General features: G+C 32.9%; 1 protein-coding gene across 2 annotated transcripts; it reads right to left on the bottom strand.

Annotated features, from left to right (window-relative positions):
* Window positions 1-13,805: 13,805 nt before the first annotated feature.
* Window positions 13,806-18,630, bottom strand: LOC132040764 (uncharacterized). Of its 2 annotated transcripts, none has more exons than XM_059431436.1 (5): window positions 17,933-18,630; window positions 16,588-17,240; window positions 15,750-15,965; window positions 15,147-15,238; window positions 13,806-15,060 (listed from the first exon to the last, which is right to left on the bottom strand). In XM_059431436.1, the coding sequence occupies exons 2-5, from the start codon at window positions 17,224-17,226 to the stop codon at window positions 14,451-14,453; spliced, it is 1,557 nt and encodes a 518-aa protein (XP_059287419.1). In that variant the 5' UTR covers window positions 17,227-17,240; window positions 17,933-18,630; the 3' UTR covers window positions 13,806-14,450. The 2 variants fall into 2 exon arrangements, with proteins under 2 accessions (XP_059287419.1, XP_059287418.1); XM_059431435.1 differs by having other exon boundaries at window positions 13,807-15,060; window positions 16,588-17,248; window positions 17,933-18,629.
* Window positions 18,631-19,772: the final 1,142 nt, after the last annotated feature.

Here is a 19,772-nt window from a genome sequence, read left to right as displayed (position 1 = left end):
TGAGCAAATGGGACACTCTCCCTAAATGGTTCGAATTGTATCGTTAGAGTAGCCTGATAATAAGTTTTACAGTTTACACTTCTTTGAGGCATGGATGCTAGCTTGTTTCCCTATTTATGAACTTTGAATAAGTATGTGATATGTCTCTGAATTTGTTGTTTGGAAGCACGACAGTATTGTTTTGAACTTAAATGATGCTTATTTCATCTAAAAGGTTACGCCATATTTAGTTTGGAAGGCTAGATAGAAGAACTGAATGTTTAAGTAACAATTGGAACTGCATTGATCTTCTTTTAAAACTGATCGTGGTGTTGCGTTTTGAGAACATGACACGAGAAAGTCTTGTCTTACATTTGATTCTTTTATCTAGCTTTTATTAATTAAAGTTATATAGACCTCCTTCTCCTTGTTGAGAATTGTTTCTAATCCTTATCTTTATTTTTTCTTTTTCTTTTTTTTCATGAGGAACCTTGGGAGCATTTGGAGTTATGGCAACTCCGGTTCTACCCATATCGAGGAATGTACGCCGATTAGCATTTAATGGCTCGTGTCTAGCCGTCCCCTACTTTCGCGTCTCGAATCTCCGCTCTTCTTTTATTCAGAACTTTAAGCCTTCATATTGGTTGATACATGCTATTTATATTATTTGACCAACGCTCTTGTGAATTTGTATTTTTTTAGTATTTTTGTTGTGAACTCGTAACTCGACTTAAGTATGTTAGTAAGTTTAGTCATTATCTTTCCTGCCACCCTTTTTTTTATTTTGAACTTAGTATATTTATTCGGATTAGGCGTATTAGAGTGATCACATAAATGATGTCAACTTTTTGAGGATGTAAGAAAATCGGGATTTTCTTTTTAAAAGGTGAAACTGGAGACTCTTGTCAAATAAAGGACGTGCTAACAATGTTTTCCAAGTGTTTCAAGTAAGAGTTAGGTATAGAATATGCGCGAGGCTCCCACATGAATTTTTAGAAGTAAGGAAAAACGCAAGTTTTAAAGGGATAAAAATGTAAATTTTTATGGGTAAAAGCAGTAGTTGCAAACTGACCATTTTTAGAATTACATTCTTTTGATACTAACATGTGAGCAGGTATAATTTTTCATGTTTATACAATACCTTTATTAGAGTCCCGTATAGTGATTCTAGTTATTCTACGAGAGCTCCAAGGTACATACTTTATTTTTTCACACATATATATCTATTCTATCTTACTTTTATTAACTCATTAATCATCTTTACATCACGTTTATACATATATAATACTCTCATATCACAAATGACTATTTTTGAAACATTATATACTACCTCACGTAGGAAATAAATATCCTATATGTACATTATTTTCTCAAAAAATATACATACTAATCCACCCATTTTTACACTATTTTATACAAAATTACGTCATGAATATGTATGTATGTTTACATCTCATGCATACTAAACTAGTTACTTTACAAATAAACATACACATACATCATTTTTTACATACGTGCATCTATATTCCCCACTAATCATTTGTACACGCACATATATTTATTTACGTGATCGTGAGTTATTTAAAATAGGTAATATTAAATAAGAAATAGATAAAAAAAAATCCCCTCTAGTTTTAATTAAACTAAGTTTAAAAACTGTCCTCGGATAGACTCTGAGGGATGCTTAACACCTTCCCCTCGGGGTAAATAAAACTCTTACCTAGAATCTCACAGGTTTCAAAGACTAAAAATGGAGTTTACATTTTTACGAATGGTTTCCTAATGTTTTCCTAAAAATTAGGTAGCGACTCTGAAAATTTGCAAAACCAGAGGAAAGATAGCCTATAAGTTGTGAACCAGCTTTAATCTGTTAAAAATAGGGCATGACAAAGAGTATGAGGTATCCCCGATATTTAATGTAGCTGATCTTGCACCATTTATTAAGCCTTTAGACTCGAGAACGAGTCTTTCTCAACCAGGGGAGGATGATGAAAATCAAGAAGCTATATTGGGCTTTTGTTATTTAGGGCGTTAGGAACAAGCTCTTGTGAACCCACAAATTGGTATGTGGACTTGTCTTCAAATTCAAGAAGCCCAAGGATGATTTCAAGCCCAAGAAGCCAAGTTAAAATTATTTCGTTCTTAAATTAGGATTAGTTATTTTCCTTTTTCTAGTAGGTTTTACTTTCCCCTTTCCCTGTAGAATAGGGATTGTACTTTCCTTGTTTTTAGCTAGTTCCTTTCTAGAGTAGAATAGGGATTTGTAGTCATCAAAGAAGAGACCCTAGGCTTATTTTGCAATAGAGTTATTTTCTCTATTTCTTGTTCTTTATCCTTATTTTTGGTTCCAAGCAAGGTGGTGTTACGCCCTATTTTGAACGGGTCCAAGATAGTTTGCAACTTCCCGATTCTTCTAACTAGTTTTAAAAGGGTTAGAGTCGCCACCTAATTTTTAAGGAAAAATAGGAAACCTATATGTATTTGTGTGTCTACTCCATTTTTAGTCCACGAAACCTATAAATTCTAGATAAGGATTTTATTTACCCCAGGAAGGTATTAAGCATCCCTCGAGTCGCGCGAAGACGGTCCTTAGACTTAGTTTAACCGAACACTAGAGGAAATTATCTATCTCGTTTATCATTATTATTACTTGTTTTCAAAATGTTATGACTTCATGAAAAGCTACACTAGGTGATAATATACTAAGTATATACAGTGTATAAAAATGTATTTATATCAAGTATCAAGTATTCATAAAGAATGTATAGTAAAAAAAAAGAATATATAAAAGAGTATAAAGAGAATGTACCTCGTAAGTATAAAAGTATATACGTTAGTACAAAAAGTATATATATATGTTAGTGTAAAGAATGTGTAACTATACTAAGAATATAAAAAAATGTAAGACTATGTAAAATAAATATATCAAGGATATAAAGAATGCGCGTCCATGCAATGTGCGTCTATGTATATTAAAAGAATGTATGTATATTAAACATATAAAGAACATATTTCAAGTGTACAAGAGTATACGTCAAACCTAAAATGTATAAAGAATTGTATAACTAGGTATATTAGTGCATAAAGAATGTAAAAATAATTTACGAATATTCATTGGCGTAACGATTTTATATAACGAAATTATTCGAAAAGTGAAATTTATTTGACTTATTTCTACCGTTTAATTAAAAAGAGTATTTGTTTAATGCCTATCCTATCAAAAGAATAAGGAACAAAATAATTGTAAAAAATATTGGTAAAAAATAAGTATAAGGAATTATGGATAAAAAGTGAGTGAAAATATGTCATGCCTCTAAAGAATGAAAGATTTATAAATGGACGACTTAATATTTGCCTAGCGTCAAAATGTGAATTTAACTTAATTAAAATATGTATTAGTGTACACGAAACAATACAAAATGTAAGTTGTATTAAGAGTGTATAAAGAATATAAAATAAAGGATGGACTAATATTTTTGCCTAATCGTCAAAAGAGTGAACTTATTTAACAAAGTATTTTTACCAAGTCAATTTATTCTAGTTATGAAAGTACTGACGGCCTAAGTCTTGCCTAAAGCGAATGATAATTTTAAGTTTAACAAACAAGGCGACATGTAAATAAATATATCAACCCGTCATTCCAAAAATAAAGTTCCAACTATACTATGAGTTTATGTTTTGTACAGTTATAAAAAAAGGCGGAAAGTAAATACAAACAGTGATTCGATAAAGTCTTCGGGTTCCTTCCGAGTGTCGTCTTCGGGATATATCTCCGGGTACCTGTATAAACACTTAGTAAAAGGACAAGTAAGAGAATAAATAACTATCGAATGAATTAAAGAAATATTGAATAAACTTAAAATATAAAACCCGTCTTTTGTACATGGGAGGCCTTGAAAATCGACAGAAATTTCTTCATCGGCCATTTGAGTCTAATATTCGCCCAAATAAATTCAAATACATGCGAATAAAAGATAATTGTACAATTGACCACCAAAAGCATTTTTTCGGGCACAAAATCAAACATTTATTGTAATTTAAAAGATTTTATAAAGTAGTCCAAAAAGCAATAAAACAACGCAATCAATAGCAAGTGAAGCTAATAGCCGCAAATCTTCACAACAAACAGCCAAAATTAGGAACATTAGCAGGAACAAAATCATCAACTAAAAATAGCATAATAGTGATAGATAGAAACGCAAATCAGAGCAAAAATGGGGACTAATTCATAACTTCCTATTCCATCTTTTTCCATTTATATGTGTAGCAAAAGTTTTATAAAAAATTTATTTTTTATTTTACATTTAATAAAAAAAATTTATAACACACAAATATTAAATATACTTCAAATCATATTAAAGTGAACCAAAAAAAGCTGTAAAAACAGTCCAGTATTCATCATTGGCCACCGAAGTAGTATTTTTTGACCATAAACCAACAAAAGTAATGTAAAATAGTCCGAAAATGGCGACTGTAAGGGTGAGCAGTAACCCAAAAATGTGCATCCAGTCGAGAATCAGCCCGTCGTTAGACACACACACAAAAAAAAAACATTAGCTATACAAAGCCACGATGGCATCTCCGGCCAAATCTTGGTCCAAAATCCAGCTACCAAAACAGCCGTAAGCAAGCAAAAATATGTAAGAATCAGCTGTAGAAAACCACAAATAACTATACAAAATAGAGACAAAAACAACTGGGTATCGAAATAAAACAAGCTTAGGATGAGGCCATCGAAGCCAGCCATGGCGGATGCCGAAAAACACCCATTCACCATAGCACAAAGATTCCGACCAGATCTAAACTGGAAAAAAAAAGCGCACACACACACAAAAAAAATCGTTAGAGGAGAAGGGAGGTAGCAGCGACTGGTGGTGGTGTCGTTACCGGAGCAGCGAAGAAGAAGGGGTGTGTGGGTTGGTTGGTCGTTGTCGTTGAAGCTCGGACAACAAGGGAAAGGGGACGGGGAGCAGCGATTGGTGGTGCGGTCAACTGCTCCGGCGTCGTGAGTTCGCCGGAGCGGGCAGCGGGTGAGAGAGAGAGGGAGACGTGGTGTGGTTTGAGTTCACCGGAGCTCAGAGCTCCGGCGTGGAGGGCTGGACGTAGTTGTGTGGTCGGTTGCTAAGAGAAATAAGTGAGGAGGGTGACGGCGTTGTGGTGGCGTTGCAATGGTTCATCGGAGCCCGGTGGTCTTTGCTCCGGCAGTGACGAGGTGGCGGCGGCTGAAAAGGAGCTTTGAGAAAAAAAATGATAGCTATGGCTTTTGTTTAGAATAAAAATCTGAAAATGTTTGTGTGTCTTGTGTAAAAATGAGTTCATGAAAAAAAATAAACCCTTCTATTCCTTTAATAATACAAACTGAGAGAGAGATTGTCCAAAAAATATAAAGCCGTACCCCTTGTCCCCTCAATGCTCATCTTAATCTTTTGTGTGTCTTGTGTAAAAATGAGATCATGAAAAAAAAATAACCCCTTTTTCCTTTAATCAAACTGTCCCTAAAAAAATATAAAGCTCCTCTCAATGCTCAACCTTTGAGGATAAAAAAAAATGCCCAACCTATCAAAATCCAACCCATCACTTCAAATGTCACCTTTTTAAAAGGTGACAAGATCTTGATTTGATCGAATTCTTTCTCCGCATTTAAAATTAATTGCTTCGATTTTTCTATGTATTGACGGACTGTACTAAAATATAGTTAACTAATATATGTATAAATGATAATGTATGTATAAAAATTAAATATTAATGTATAAGATACAAAAATGTACTGCTATAAAATAAAAGAAACGATTATTAATTGCACAAAATGGTAGTATTTCGCTGTACATGTGCAAAATAATGACTCTTGAAAAAAAAAATGACAATAAATTGATAAAATTCCTAAAATAAGGATAATCATCAATAAATTGTCGAAAAATGTAAAAATCTATTTCGTGCTCTTTAACGAATCAGGGCACCCCAAAACATTAATTTTAAGCACGTCGAGCCAAAATTAGGTGTCAACAGGTGGTGATAGTCTTTATCTTGTTTTCAATAGCTTGTGGTGTTTCTTTATCACGTAAGTTGATTTCAAGTGGTGACTTAGGAACTTTGTTGGTTCTTGATCATTCAAGAACACGTTTCTTGAAAACAATTTCGTCTTCAATAGTTATTTTTATAGTTCAAATCGTCATCTTTCACATAGTTTTTGAATCTCTTTAATCCGACGCTTATAACTTGAGATACGTCCGTTTTTTGAATTCTGCCCATCAAATCGCTTCAAGATCAAGATCCTGGTCGATTGGTTCTTTGTTAACTCGAAGAATCGATTCACGTGTGCTGAGAGACAATTACATAAGCAAAGGATATTTTAGGCAAAGCAGTCAAAAATGTATACGGAAGCTACAATAAAGTTCTTGTGGACCCAATCATCTTGCTCGATTTCGATTGAAAGGACCGGAATACCCCTGGGAAGACAAGTAGGCATGTTGACCTGCTGCCGACTTATACCCTTTTATTAGATAGTAGAACTAGATGGAAGAACCCGTGCCAGCACGGGCCCAATAACAGTAGTTTGCGAGAGAAAAAATCAAACTAATTCTAATTCGCAAGAGGGAAACTAAGACTGAACACTTTGAACCATTAATCCAACTTTAGTCACAATTTCAAAGTTAAAAGAACACTTTAGCCACTTCTTAATTCAGAACACCATTTGGATGATCACACCCTTAGATTAAAACAATTGTTTTTTTTTTCTTAAAACCTCACATATACATACAACTTGGAATACAGGGACTCCATTAATAGTCTTAGAGTTAGCATTAACACGTTTCAAACTCAAGGGAATATTGATGGGGTTTGAAATATGCAGTTTGAACTCAAAGAAAACTCATAAAATTTCAAATTTTGTCAATTCAAACTCTAGGAATTTTCATGAAATTTGAGTTCTCTTTTATAAGTTTTAACTCAATGATTTTTACTAAAATTTCATGGCAAAGTATCGCAGAAGTATAAATCTCGAGTAGTATTTTTCTGTAGTTTTTGAATTTTTTAGCTAATAATTGCAAGTGATAGAAATTTGTGTTTTTTGTTTAATTGAGTAACATATTTTTGCACTGTTAATATTTCCAATTATTTCAAAGATGGTACTCAAAATTTAATAAAATAATTTTTGAAACACTACTCTATATAAATTTTACAAAATAATAATATATTTTTGTATATTATTACAAATGAGTTTAGACTAAAAAGGATTATTTGTTTGAGGTGTAACTAAACGGGTATAGAATTAACAAAATATTTTAAATATTCAATATGAAGTTATAAAAGTACAATCCCTTACAGTACATACATGTGCTAGTATTTGATTGTGTAGAGGTCTACTAAATTTGCTACAGGAAAAGCTGTGGCATGAAATCCAGGTGAGGGTCCCCAGTTTTAGAAACTCTAGCAGCTACGGGAGGTACTAAGAAAAGTAGAGTACAACCCCTTTAAGCACAGAAGTTTGAAATGTCAAAATTGCCCCTTAGTCAAAAGCAGGCATGTCAACGGATAGCTGCCTGCTTCTAGACTCTTATTAATAGTACTAGCAAACTATGCCCGTGCATCGCACCGGACCCAACATGATTAATTTGATTACTCACTTTAGTTAATCTTTATATTTATATGTTTTGCAAAGGATACCACAATTATCCTTAATCTCCATATTTAGTTTTTTTTTGTCTTATTTTTTCTCTTAATTTCTCACTTATTGTTAAAATTTGTCTTATTTTGGTTATATCCGCCTCTTTTTATATTTGGTAAGTTGACAATTCAAATATCCTACATTTCAAGTTTATAATCACAAGATTCAAAGGATATTTTATTATATTATACATATTTTTAATTTAGAGCCACAAGATTCAAAAGTCTATCTTTATTTCTTAAATTTCGTGTCTAGTCAAACTCAGACAGTTAAATTGAGACAGAGGGAGTATATGCCAACTGAAAGGACAATAGATCTAATTAACAAAGAAATTTGTAAAATAAACTTACCAAAATTAGTAGCAAAACTCTAATAGAAAAAATTAAAATAAAATCTCAAATTCAGAGTACCAACTGTATAAATCACCAAGCAGTATTTTGTTTCTTTTTCTCTTATTTTTCCCCTTAATTTCTCAATTGTTGTTAAAATTTATCCTATTTTGGTTATGTCCGCCTCTTTTTATATTTAGTAAGTTGACAATTTAAATATCCTACATGTTAAGTTTATAATCACAAGATTCAAAAGATATCTTATTATATTATACACATTTTTAATTTAGAACCACAAGATTCAAAAGTCTATCTTTATTTCTTAAACTCTATGTCTAGTCAAACTTAGACACTTAAATTGAGATAAAGGGACTATATGCCAAATGAAGGAAATGAAAGGTCAATTGAGACAATGACTTACACGTGCGTACTTAAAAGAACATACATCTGAGAGGTAGAATTAATGTTAAGCTTCTGAAATGTACACATGTTAGTCCCTGCTTAGAGTACAATTTCATGTGCTTTCTGTAGTAATAAAATGAAGTGTAGAAGTAAAGAAATATGATAACGATTTGACTAAAATAAAAAAATATGATAACGTAAAAGTGGAATACACGTGCAGAGGCGGATCCAGGATTTTAACTCTATGGGTTCAATTTTAAGATTCTTAGTGTAAATCCATCGTATTTTAAAAGTTATGGGTTCATGTCTACTATTTATTGCAATTTTAATTTTTTTTACACAAAAATTTATGCTTCGCGTCGAAAGTTGGGGGTCAATGAAACCCCCACCTAAAGATGCTAGATCCGCCACTGCACAAGTGTACAGAGAATAAGTGGCAAACCAAGTAGTAGTACTTGTTAAATGACGTGGACCCACAATTGGAAAAAAGGAAAGAAACCAAGTACATACAATTGAAATAAGTCCAAATTTAGTGTACAACTCAGACAACTTTTTGTATAATTTGTTGTTGCTGTGTTCGCCCCTCTTGGACACTTATATATATTAATTTTTATTTTTTTTTAGTAATGTGGCCAAGTAATATGGGACGGAGGGAATACTTCATTTATTAATTCTTAAAGAACGTAAAAAGTCAAAAGCGAACAAGTAAAAGTGCACGGAGGAAATAAATGTGTCGGAGAATTAAAATTGAAGTGCATACGTGTATACATAAGACGAGAATAAATATTCAGTACTATGAAATATGTCCACGTAGGATAAAAAAATAGTTGATTAAAGTGTACAATTTATATAACTTTTGGTATAAGTATTCATTGCCATGTTAAATAGGACATTTATATATAATTGAATAAAGTGGGACGTAACTTACTGGAGAAAGAACCCTACACGTGTTAAACGGCCAATGGATTAGGTCGACAAATGACAAAAGCCTAAGAAATAGGCCCCACATTTTGGAGTACAATTCAGATAACTGTTTGCAGTGGCGGATCTAGGATTTTAACTCAGGGGGTTCGAAAAAAATAACAAAAGCTAAATATAAAAAATAATATTGTTGATGGGAATCGAACCTATAGCACTCGAGACAATTTTGAACACCGTGGACCACTTGAGCTAACCTTTTACATTTATTGAGGGTGTTCAAAAGCTAATATATATACATAAACACAAAAAATCTACCCCATATATACACTGTAAATTTTTACCGAGGGTGTTCGGGTGAACACCCTCGGTTGTCTGTGCATCCGCCCCTGACTGTTTGTACAATAAATTGGAGCAGTGTTCGTCCACCTTTCCCACTTATATATAGTAGAAAAGTAAAGTAAAGTAAAGCAAAGCAAAGCTACAAAAAGTATTCATTAAGCGAAGTGAATGCACCATTTTTGGTAATTCTTTATAGACTAGCAATACATGCCCGTGATGCACGGGCGAACATGTATATTCATTTTAATTAGTCAGTCTTTAAAGTTTGTATATTAAAAATAACTTTTAAAAATATTTTAATTGTTATTATATATAGCAACATATACAAAATGTATTTTATGTACCATCACTTTAGTTATAATTAAAAAATGGAGTTTAAAAATTAAAAACATATGATGGAATGAAGTCTTTGAGATGGAAAGAGTCGGACTTTTTTCTCATTGTCATGACAATGAAAGTTGTTCATCGATGTGAAAAAAAATTTACTAAGAATATGAGGAAAAATTAATATTTTGATTCTAGATTTTTTCTTTTAAATTCTTTAATATCTTATATGTATACCGACAGGTTGATATCCATTTTAATTAACTAACTGTTCAGATCCAAACATAAGAACTATTGTTGTATATATTGGATTTTTTAAAAGCAAAACTAATAAAATATTTTTATTAAATTAATTAAAAAATATATTATAATTTTTATATTAACAATTATAGATAAAAAAAATTGTTACAAAGAATCAAAATTAGAAAGATATATGTTATATTGTAAATCACCAAATTTTAATTCCGAAATTAAAATATAAAGTAATACATTTTATAAATGTAAAGAAACAATAATCAAAGACTGCAAAGGAGAGTAAAATAAGTAAAGTATTGACAAAGAAGGAAAACGGGGATAAAAGTCACTCCCTCCCTTCGCTTTTACTTGTCCACGTTAACATATCAAGAAAAAGAAAAAAATTTCTTCTTATTTTACCCTTCACATTAATTATTCATTCTCAGATCATTTTTTGAAGCTATTGAGACCATACACCAATAAATATGGATATTATGATAAAATATATACTTCATTTATTAACTCTTAAAGAACGTGAAAACTCAAAAGTGGACAATTTATGTGTAGGAGAATTAAAATTGAAGTGCATATGTGTATACATGAGAAGAAAATAAATACTCAGTACTATGACATATGTCCAAGTGGGATAAAAAAGTAGTTGGTTAAAGTGTATAATTTATATAACTTTTGGTACAAATTTGCATTGCTATTGTTCGTCCTCTCTTCACGTTTAAAGTATTGACAAAGAAGAAAAATGGGGATAAAAGTCACTCCATCCGTTTACTTTTACTTGTCCACATTAACATATCAAAAGAAAGAATTTTTTGTTCTTATTATTGATTTTACCCTTCACATTAATTACTCATTTTCAAAGGCTATTGAGATTTACATCAATAAATATGAATATTGTGGTAAAATATATACTCCCTCCGTTCCATATTAATTGTCACTTTCCCTTTTGCCCGCCCCTTAATAAATCATAAATAAAAGATGTATTTTACTATCTTACCTCTATTTCTCTCCATTGACTATTTTCAAGAACATTTATTATTAAGGGTAAGATGAGAAAGATTTAATTAATTTTATCTTGATTTTATAAATGAACAAGTAATTTGGACATATATTTTTAGTAATGTGGCCAAGTAATATGGGACAGAGAAGATAAGATGGGAAAAATTTAATTAATTTTATCTTGATTTTGTAAATGAACAAGTAATTTGGACATATATTTTTAGTAATGTTGAGTACTTCATTTGTGAATAAGTAAAAGTGCACGGACAATTAAAATTGAAGTGCATACGTGTATACATGAAGAGAGAATAAATATTCAGTACTATGACATATGTCCACGTGGGATAAAAAAATAGTTTAGTAATGTGGCCAAATAATATGGGACGGAGGAAGTACTTCATTTATTAATTCTTAAAGAACTTGAAAAGTCAAAAGTCAACAAATATAAGTGCATGGAGGAAATAAATGTGTCGGAGAATTAAATTTGAAGTGTATACGTGTATACATGAGAAGAGATAAATATTCAGTACAATGACATATGTCCACGTGAGATAAAAAAGTAGTTGGTTAAACTTTACAATATATATAGCTTGTGGTACAAATTTGTATTGCTGTGTTAGTCTTCTCTTCACACTTATATTTCATTTATTTATTAATTCTTAAAGAACTTGGAAAGTCAAAAGTCAACAAGTATAAGTGCACGGAGGAAATAAATGTGTCGGAGAATTAAATTTGAAGTGCATACGTGTATACATAAGAAGAGATAAATATTCAATACTATGACATATGTCCACGCGGGATAAAAAAGTAATTGGTTAAAATGTACAATTTATAATAGCTTGAGGTACAAAATTGTATTGCTATGTTAGTCCTGTCTTCGCACTTATATTTCATTTATTTATTTAATTCTTAAAAAACTTGAAAAGTCAAAAGTCAATAATTATTAGTGCACGGAGGAAATAAATGTGTCAGAGAATTAAATTTGAAACGCAAACGTGTATAAATGAGAAGAGATAAATATTCAGTACAATGCCATATATCCACATGGAATAAAAAGTTAGTTGATTAAAATGTACAATTTATATAGCTTGTGGTACAAATTTGTATAGCTGTTTTAGTCCTCTTTTCCCACTTATATATATTAGAAAAATTTATGAGTTATTTTATATGAAGTGTACTACATGTCTCGATATAAACATGCACCACATGTGGTGAGAGACTACCATATCCAGAAGGGAGTGTAGTATCTAAGAGGGTGTTTGGGTTGCTTATATTCCAGCTTATAAATACTTTTAGGGTTATCTACAAATTTAGATAAATAACAAAAGTATTTATTAATTAAAATCAATCAAAATATCATATTTTTGATGAGGATCACAAAGACAATTACGAGGCCTTCTTCACATAAAAGCAATGGAGTAGAAGTCTCAAGTCATCTCTTCTCTAAAACTAAATAGTTAAATATCATTGCTCTAAGTTCGATGTTGAATTGTCTTAATAAGGAGGATCCTCTTCTTATTATGTTTTCCAACTTACGATTATCTTTTTCAGTTTGTCGTCACATTTGGTTTGATCAAGATATTTACTACTATTTGATTCTTTATTTTTATAATCCCGAAGTATCCTTCCAAAATAAAATGCATAACTCAATCTCCTTTCCATTTCCACCAATTGTCCTTCTCCATGCAAAGATACTTTTTAGTTTTATATTTTTCAAAATAAACTTTAAGAGCATTTCAATAGAATTTTTTAATCAAAAACATCAATTGATTATTACGTATTAGCTTCGACATTTCTTACATATGCATAACGTGTATATATATATATATATTTTTTTAAATTAAGCACTTAAAAGTGCTGAACTATCAGCTACTTTCAACTAGCTAAATCAAATGGTCTCCGAAATGAGTTGGTTTTCCGCATAAGCAACTTAGTTGACTTTGCATATAGATGATCCTGAACATGTTGTCGTGCTTTTTCTGACAATTCTAGCATCTTTCTTTGTCCCTTCTCGTGATTCACATGAATTAGTAGGGCGGATTTACATTATTGTTTACGGGTTCACATAAATCCAATAACTTTTGACAGTTTTCTACCACATATGATAACAACTTATGTTTTCTCAAGCTAAAAAACTAGTGCATGTGAGGAAGAGAGAAATGAAATCGTCACAATTTTGTTAGGGCCTCTCCGTTATAAATATTCTATCACAAACTCGGGTTTCTTGCAGTGAACTGGTTAATGTTTTCCATGTACGGATGTACCTCAATTGCTTTAGTACTTTTCATGATTTTATAGGCCAACAGGGTGGGTGGCCTGCCATTTTGCTCTTTATGTTGCATTTGATAGACTATCTATCTGCTTAGCAATAGACTTTTGCTTTTTGGCTGCCAAACTTCAACAGTCATCAAGCCAAAATAAAAACACTCTTGCTTAGCCTTCTTATTATTAGAAGGCAGTGTAAATAACACACTACATCCCGAAAGCAATAAAAAGGATGCATGAAAAAAAAGGATCAACCACCCATCCAACCAAAAAAGTATTGGCAAGTATTAATGCTATAAATTCAAGTAATTGCTCTTATGTATGCAATTGCCAAAAAAACTTCTCTAAAATTACCTAAGCAAACAACAAAAGAAACAAAAAGGTTCTTGATACTCCACCATTCATCAATAACATCAGCAACTTGTTACAGCATGTATGAAGTTGCCGGCAATTTAAGCTGGAGAAGCAGGGCACATGCTGGATTACTTGGACCTTTTATCTTCAGATAATTTTGCATGTGCCCTGCCTCACCATCTTAAACACCCCCGCTCTGCCAATTTTGGTACTCAAGGTCAATGTTTAATCAGTTGGACTTTTAATTAACATCTCTTTTCGATACCTCCTTCTTTCTTTAATTCACAGGCGCAAGGGGTCAAATTGTGGTTGTTGTGGAAGTTACTGAATGACTCTATTCTATTCTAATTCGATCTAAGATGAAAAAATCGCGCTCTATAGGATTTGACGCGAACTTCCTGGCACAAATTCCTGCATACGTCACTGCTTTAAGTACGGCTATAAAAGGCTAGACAATGAGCCATGCAGGTTACTCCTTAAATTCACTGTTTTCACCATTCTTTTCAAATACACTGAAACAATTAAGTTTACATTTTTCTCACATGAGCTGATTAGTTACTATTAAGTGACTTTTAAATAGATTCATACAAGAGCATAAAATTATTAGAAAGTAAGTAGAACAGAAACTCTTAGGAACTTGGTTTTCCAAGAGCTGAAGCAGCTGAATCCACATGAAGCAGTAAACATGCATAGATTTTTTGCTTTAATCTATCGACTGTCTCTGCCACATCTTTATTCAAGGTTGACTTACTCTTAAGCTTGTCCAACCAGTCATTCGCATGCTTAAGCTGTGACAACGCGAGAGCAATTTGGTTGTTTGAATCCGTTTGTTGTACACCACGTGCTTTCTTTTTCTGATCCTGCTCGTCCAACCGGAATCCAACATCAAGTGCTTCCTCCAAGAATTTCAGAAACCAGGATTGTATTTCATTAAACAGAACCTCTCTTAACTCCCTTGTGCTTCTAGAACCGTCGCCTTTTGCCCATTCTATCTTTTCAGCCACAGAAACTTCAGTTAAAGGCTTCAAGGACTTGGGGGTATTTTTACCGTTCAAGGAATATGTCTTCTTGCCCACTTGCTCCTTGTCTTGTAAAGATAATTTTGAGGCAAAGTTATCCGGTATTTGTACATTTGTCTTAGTATTCGGTTGATCCATGAGCTGGATGAGTGCAAAAAATTTGGCCAAATTGAGATGGGGACTCTCTGGTGATGCAGATGAGCATAGTTCAGCAAACATGCTGGAAAGAAAAAAAATTGAAGAAATTTGAAGGTAAATAACTTGCCGTAATGTCACGGATGAATCAAAGTCCAATATAGTACTGACCTGAAGCAATGAAGAAGATTGGTTGCTGTCAATGCTTCTTCTTGAGCTTCTGCTGCTATTAAAGAAGCTAACTTTTTCCTTCTAAGGATCCCCTTATTATAAAGACAAAACAAATGAGAAGCATAAGTGCACTAGTATGATATTGCTCTCTCATGAGTCTTCGACGTCTTCTTGAAAACATTTAATCTTACAGTGATTCTTTCTTTGGGATAATTACATTTTTGGACAGCTCAAAACAATAATAGTCAGAAAATGTATTTGTATATTAAGTATAAATATACATATTGCATACACAAAATATACATATAATATAGTACATAAATATACATATATTATACATAATTAGTGTATAGGTTTTGTACATTTGCTAGCGCCAGTAATTAATTCGGCCAATGGGCCAAAAATGAAAAAAAAAAAAAGAAGTCTTTATTTATCCTTTGATGCATTTTTATGAAGTGACAGTGAATGTTTAAAATGTCTGTCTATCCAGGGAAGAGAATGGTCTCATTTAAGCACTGCTTTAGCAATAGTGCAATAGATTTTGTGATTACTTGGGTTCTAAAATTAGCTAAACAATGGCATTAAAGGAGAACACGAAGATACCTTCCCTGGCTTTGCGAGGCTGGCTGGTAGCGAGGACCATGGTATGAGTGTGTCAGAAAATGGACTGTTCTCTCTAATGTTTTCTTGTTTGCTGCTAGTGCGTTTTAGAGTTGAAGACATTGGAGTTGTCAAAAGATCTCTCCTATTAAGCACATTGACATCTGAGTTTGGAGAAAATGCATCAGAACGACCACGGGAAGGAGTTGTAGGCCGTGTCTGAAATTCAAAAGCAGAAATTAGAAAACTATTGCAATGTGGAGAAAGACATACAAACTTGTTCTATAGAGCTAAGCATATCGTGCAAGTTCTTTCTTCCTTATATATAAGTACGTTGTTCAAAAAATAGTCAAGCAATAGCAAAAATGCAGTTCTGATGCAAAGCCTGTAAGGAATTGGTTTAATAAGTGACTATAGCACATTTAACTTTCAACTAATAGAACAGTTATCTCTTAGACTTAGTCCTGGAATACAAGTTTTCAAAAATTCAGCAAATTTAATGTCAGACTATTCGATTCCTCATCAAAATACTTTTGGTATTTCTACTCTGTGATATTGGTTAGAGTGGGAATTAGTTACAAGAGCGACCAAAAATGGGAACCTTTATTAGTTACAAGTTAAATGTGGTTTGTTGAACATCACGATGAAAATTAGAATATATCAATAACTTGGGTATCAAAAGCGCAATTATCACTTGATTTTATCGACCTTGGCAAACTTAACAATCATGGATTTGTAGCCAAAAGAGAAAAGGGGATAAAAACAAGGACTAATAGTAATCTTTGAATATGAACTTTTTGCAAGTTGAAATAAATGAATAATCTGTAATGCAGGATCATACCTGACTTTTAACCTCTGGTTGTCTCCCTTTCAAAAGCACAACCCTGTGAGCTGCTCCGTTACTCTCATTTTCAATGCCTTTTGCACCATTACCTTGATCATTTCCACTAATCTTTGTATTCTGGTTTGATATACCCTGCATGTACCTGGATGCAACTACCGCCTTCTCCTCTTTGATAACAAATTTCTTCTTCTGGTTCTCCTTTTTTGGTTCAGGCAGTTCGTTCAACTTTAGACCAGCATTATTTTCCTGATCAGGAATCTCAGATTGTTCCAACATTTGCATCAAATCCTTCGGGTTGCCAATAAATGGATGTCGCCCGGGAATTGGCCTTACCCCAATTAAAACGGGGACCGGTGTTCCAGCCTCCATTTTGTCAACATAGAAGAACTGGCCAAGTTGCAATTTGTTGTTCAAAATGAGCTCATTGTCTTCTTTTGATAGTGTGACATAAGTCGAATGAGAAGAATCGGAGACTTTAATAAAAAAGCCGTGGTTTGGCCACAGTTCTGAACCACTCAAGGCAGGGACAATGCTGATTACTTGTAAAAGAACGGATCTATATTCTCCGCGAACTTTTACGTTGGAGTTCATGCTTTGTAGAAGCTTAATCAGTACGTCTGGTACGAGAGACGCCATCTTTTCCCTTCACACTGTTGTCCTAAAACATATGAGGATTCATATTAACAAAATTGAACCAGACAAATGCAAAAGAGTATCAAGAAGGTCCTTTCATATGACATAGTCACGATTTCATTCATCCTACAATTTTTAACTACGATATTTCTTTCATCGAGCTAAATTATAACAAAGTGGTCTATTAGAAGAAATGAAATTTTTGGTCATGCAATGGAAAAGCAAGAATTTTTAACTATTGATTAGTGTTACAAGAAAATGATAATGCCCCTCCGCTAAACAGCTATTTTTTCCCCTTGAACCAGCACATCATACAATGGTGTGAAGTTTGTAAATATAATCTAGAGGACAAATTCCTAATAATAAGAACTGAGCAGGCGCGGAGCTATCAAAAAATTATACTGCGAATATACGGTAAAAATGATCTCCTATATATATAAATTGTTAACTCCTCTTAACATAAGGGCAGCTTCTAGTATAGCAGTAAAAGCAGTTTTAAAATTGTTTTAGATCACATATTCAACATTCCAATGTAGCATTAAAATTGTTTGAAAATTGCCTTGTTAGAATTCTTATTTAAACCAAGGTAAACTAGAAGGGTTGCAACTAGTTGACGCCCCCAAACAAAATAGTTTAGCTTTGATCATAAACACAACACGACTAGCTTGCGATTGGAGCATAGTTCATATATAGAATAACTAATGCGTACCTGAACAATGTGGTGCACCAAGATACAGAAAGACAGAAGATGGAAAAGCTGAAAAAACACAATGGCAAATGTGAGAGAAATAACTGTGCAACAAAAACATAATTCCCAAGAAGAAACTTTTGTGTAACTTTCTATTGCAGTCACGTTTGTTTCCAACTTGCCTTGGCTTCTAAGCCAAGACACCAACTTTCTGGTCCTATTTGTTGACACCTTTATAGGGTCCCTTACATTTTCTTCAAATGACCATTCTAACCCATCTCTGAATATGACCCCTTTGTGACGTTCTTGCCATTTTTGGTGGGTAATATAGTCAGTTTGCTGTGGTTGTTGTGCTGGTCAGCTTGGCTATTTTAAGGAAGAGGAGATGGAGCTGTTTAGAGAGCAAGAAAGCATTGTTTTTTTTTTCTTTTGCAAGTCTATGTAGGACTATTGAAAATGACATATACTGTAATAATTATTTATTTATATGTAAGCTACTGATTAGATGATTATTACTTAACTTTGATTAATTAAAAAGCTTTTTGTTTTTGTTTTGCATATGTAATCATTGAGTGATGACTGATGACAGTTCATTATTCTTGATGCTAGGGAAAGAGTGTTCAGTTCGAAGTGATTAATTGGTTCATCACTTTGTGATCATTTGTGAGATCCAAAAGGACCTCAAAAAAGAATAAATTTCTTTTTCTGAATAAGTTTCTTTTTCTGAGATCACTTTTGCTGCTTGGGCTGTCAGGATTGCGTACTTTAAGTCTGTTAAGATGATAGTCTGCCACTGTTTTGTCAAATCTTGAAAATATCCAAATTTTTGCATTTCACGTTACAGTGGTTATTTTTGGTGCTGTCAAGGGGACAATCTAGACCATGAAACCACATTTTAAGGTGCATTGTCTTATGTTAAAAATGTTAAACTAGGGAAAAGGGCCAAAAATATCCTTTTACTTTGTTTAATGGCTAAAAATAACCTTTGAACTAATTTTGGATCATTTATGCCCCTGCTGTTATGAAAGTTAACAAATATACTCTTTATTTGATAAAAATTCCCCAATTGATTCAAATAACCCAATTTCTTGAAAAACAACTCATTCTCCTATTATACCCACCCCAACCCACCTCCTAAAATAACCCGTTCTTCCTTCTCTCTCATATTTTGTCCTCCAGCTGTCACGCCCGTTGATGGAGACTTACTTTCTCTTTAGTCGTTGACCAATTCAAAAGTTAGTGTCATGTTTTAGGATCTACAATTTTTATGTTTCAGTTAAGTCGACTTAGAAGTCCTAATTATGTTGAAATTAATTAGGTAATGGGGTCAACTCTTTTAGCCATTACTTCAGGTCATAGGTTAGTGATAAGCTACTGCTCTATTTATCTGCTTAGTTGGTAGTTCTGCAGTACTAACTATTTAAAGGTATGTACTGGTTGTTTTCAAAATGACTGTCAATTGTTTCCGTCTTTCTATGCTTTCCTTTCTAATGGAAGAGCTTGAACAAAATTTCTATTCAAATAATGAATAACAGGTTTATAAATTATAGATGTTTGACAAAGACCACTTCTTAATCTTCCTTCTGTACAATTGCATGTCTTAAATGAAATGAGTGGACTAGCATCGGCAGTATTCTAATAGATAGAGGACCGGGAAGGACGCACCTCTGGTGTATGTCCCTCAGGACCAACAAGGGGCGGTAGAGGAATATTCACCAGTTGTCCATCAACTACGCCTTTCGGTCTTAATTGATGAAATCGATGGGCTTGATAGCTGGAGGAGAAAATATGAGAGAGAAGGAAGAACGGGTTATTTTAGGACGTGGGTCGGGGCGAGTAAAATAGGAGAATGAGTTATTTT

Source organism: Lycium ferocissimum, chromosome 12, assembly GCF_029784015.1.
Source record: "Lycium ferocissimum isolate CSIRO_LF1 chromosome 12, AGI_CSIRO_Lferr_CH_V1, whole genome shotgun sequence".
Lineage (NCBI taxonomy): Eukaryota > Viridiplantae > Streptophyta > Magnoliopsida > Solanales > Solanaceae > Lycium > Lycium ferocissimum.
Note: the sequence above shows the minus strand (reverse complement) of the source record. Positions and strands in the feature narration are given on the sequence as shown.

Bases quoted from the DNA above. Each gene is read 5' to 3' on its own strand.
- LOC132040764 (XM_059431436.1), bottom strand. From the start codon at position 17,226: ATGGCGTCTCTCGTACCAGACGTACTGATTAAGCTTCTACAAAGCATG. The intron at 15,966-16,587 runs GTATGATCCTGC...TTTGAATTTCAG, and splicing joins AACCAGAGGTTAAAAGTCAG to ACACGGCCTACAACTCCTTC. The intron at 15,061-15,146 runs GTCAGTACTATA...TTTTCTTTCCAG, and splicing joins AATCTTCTTCATTGCTTCAG to CATGTTTGCTGAACTATGCT.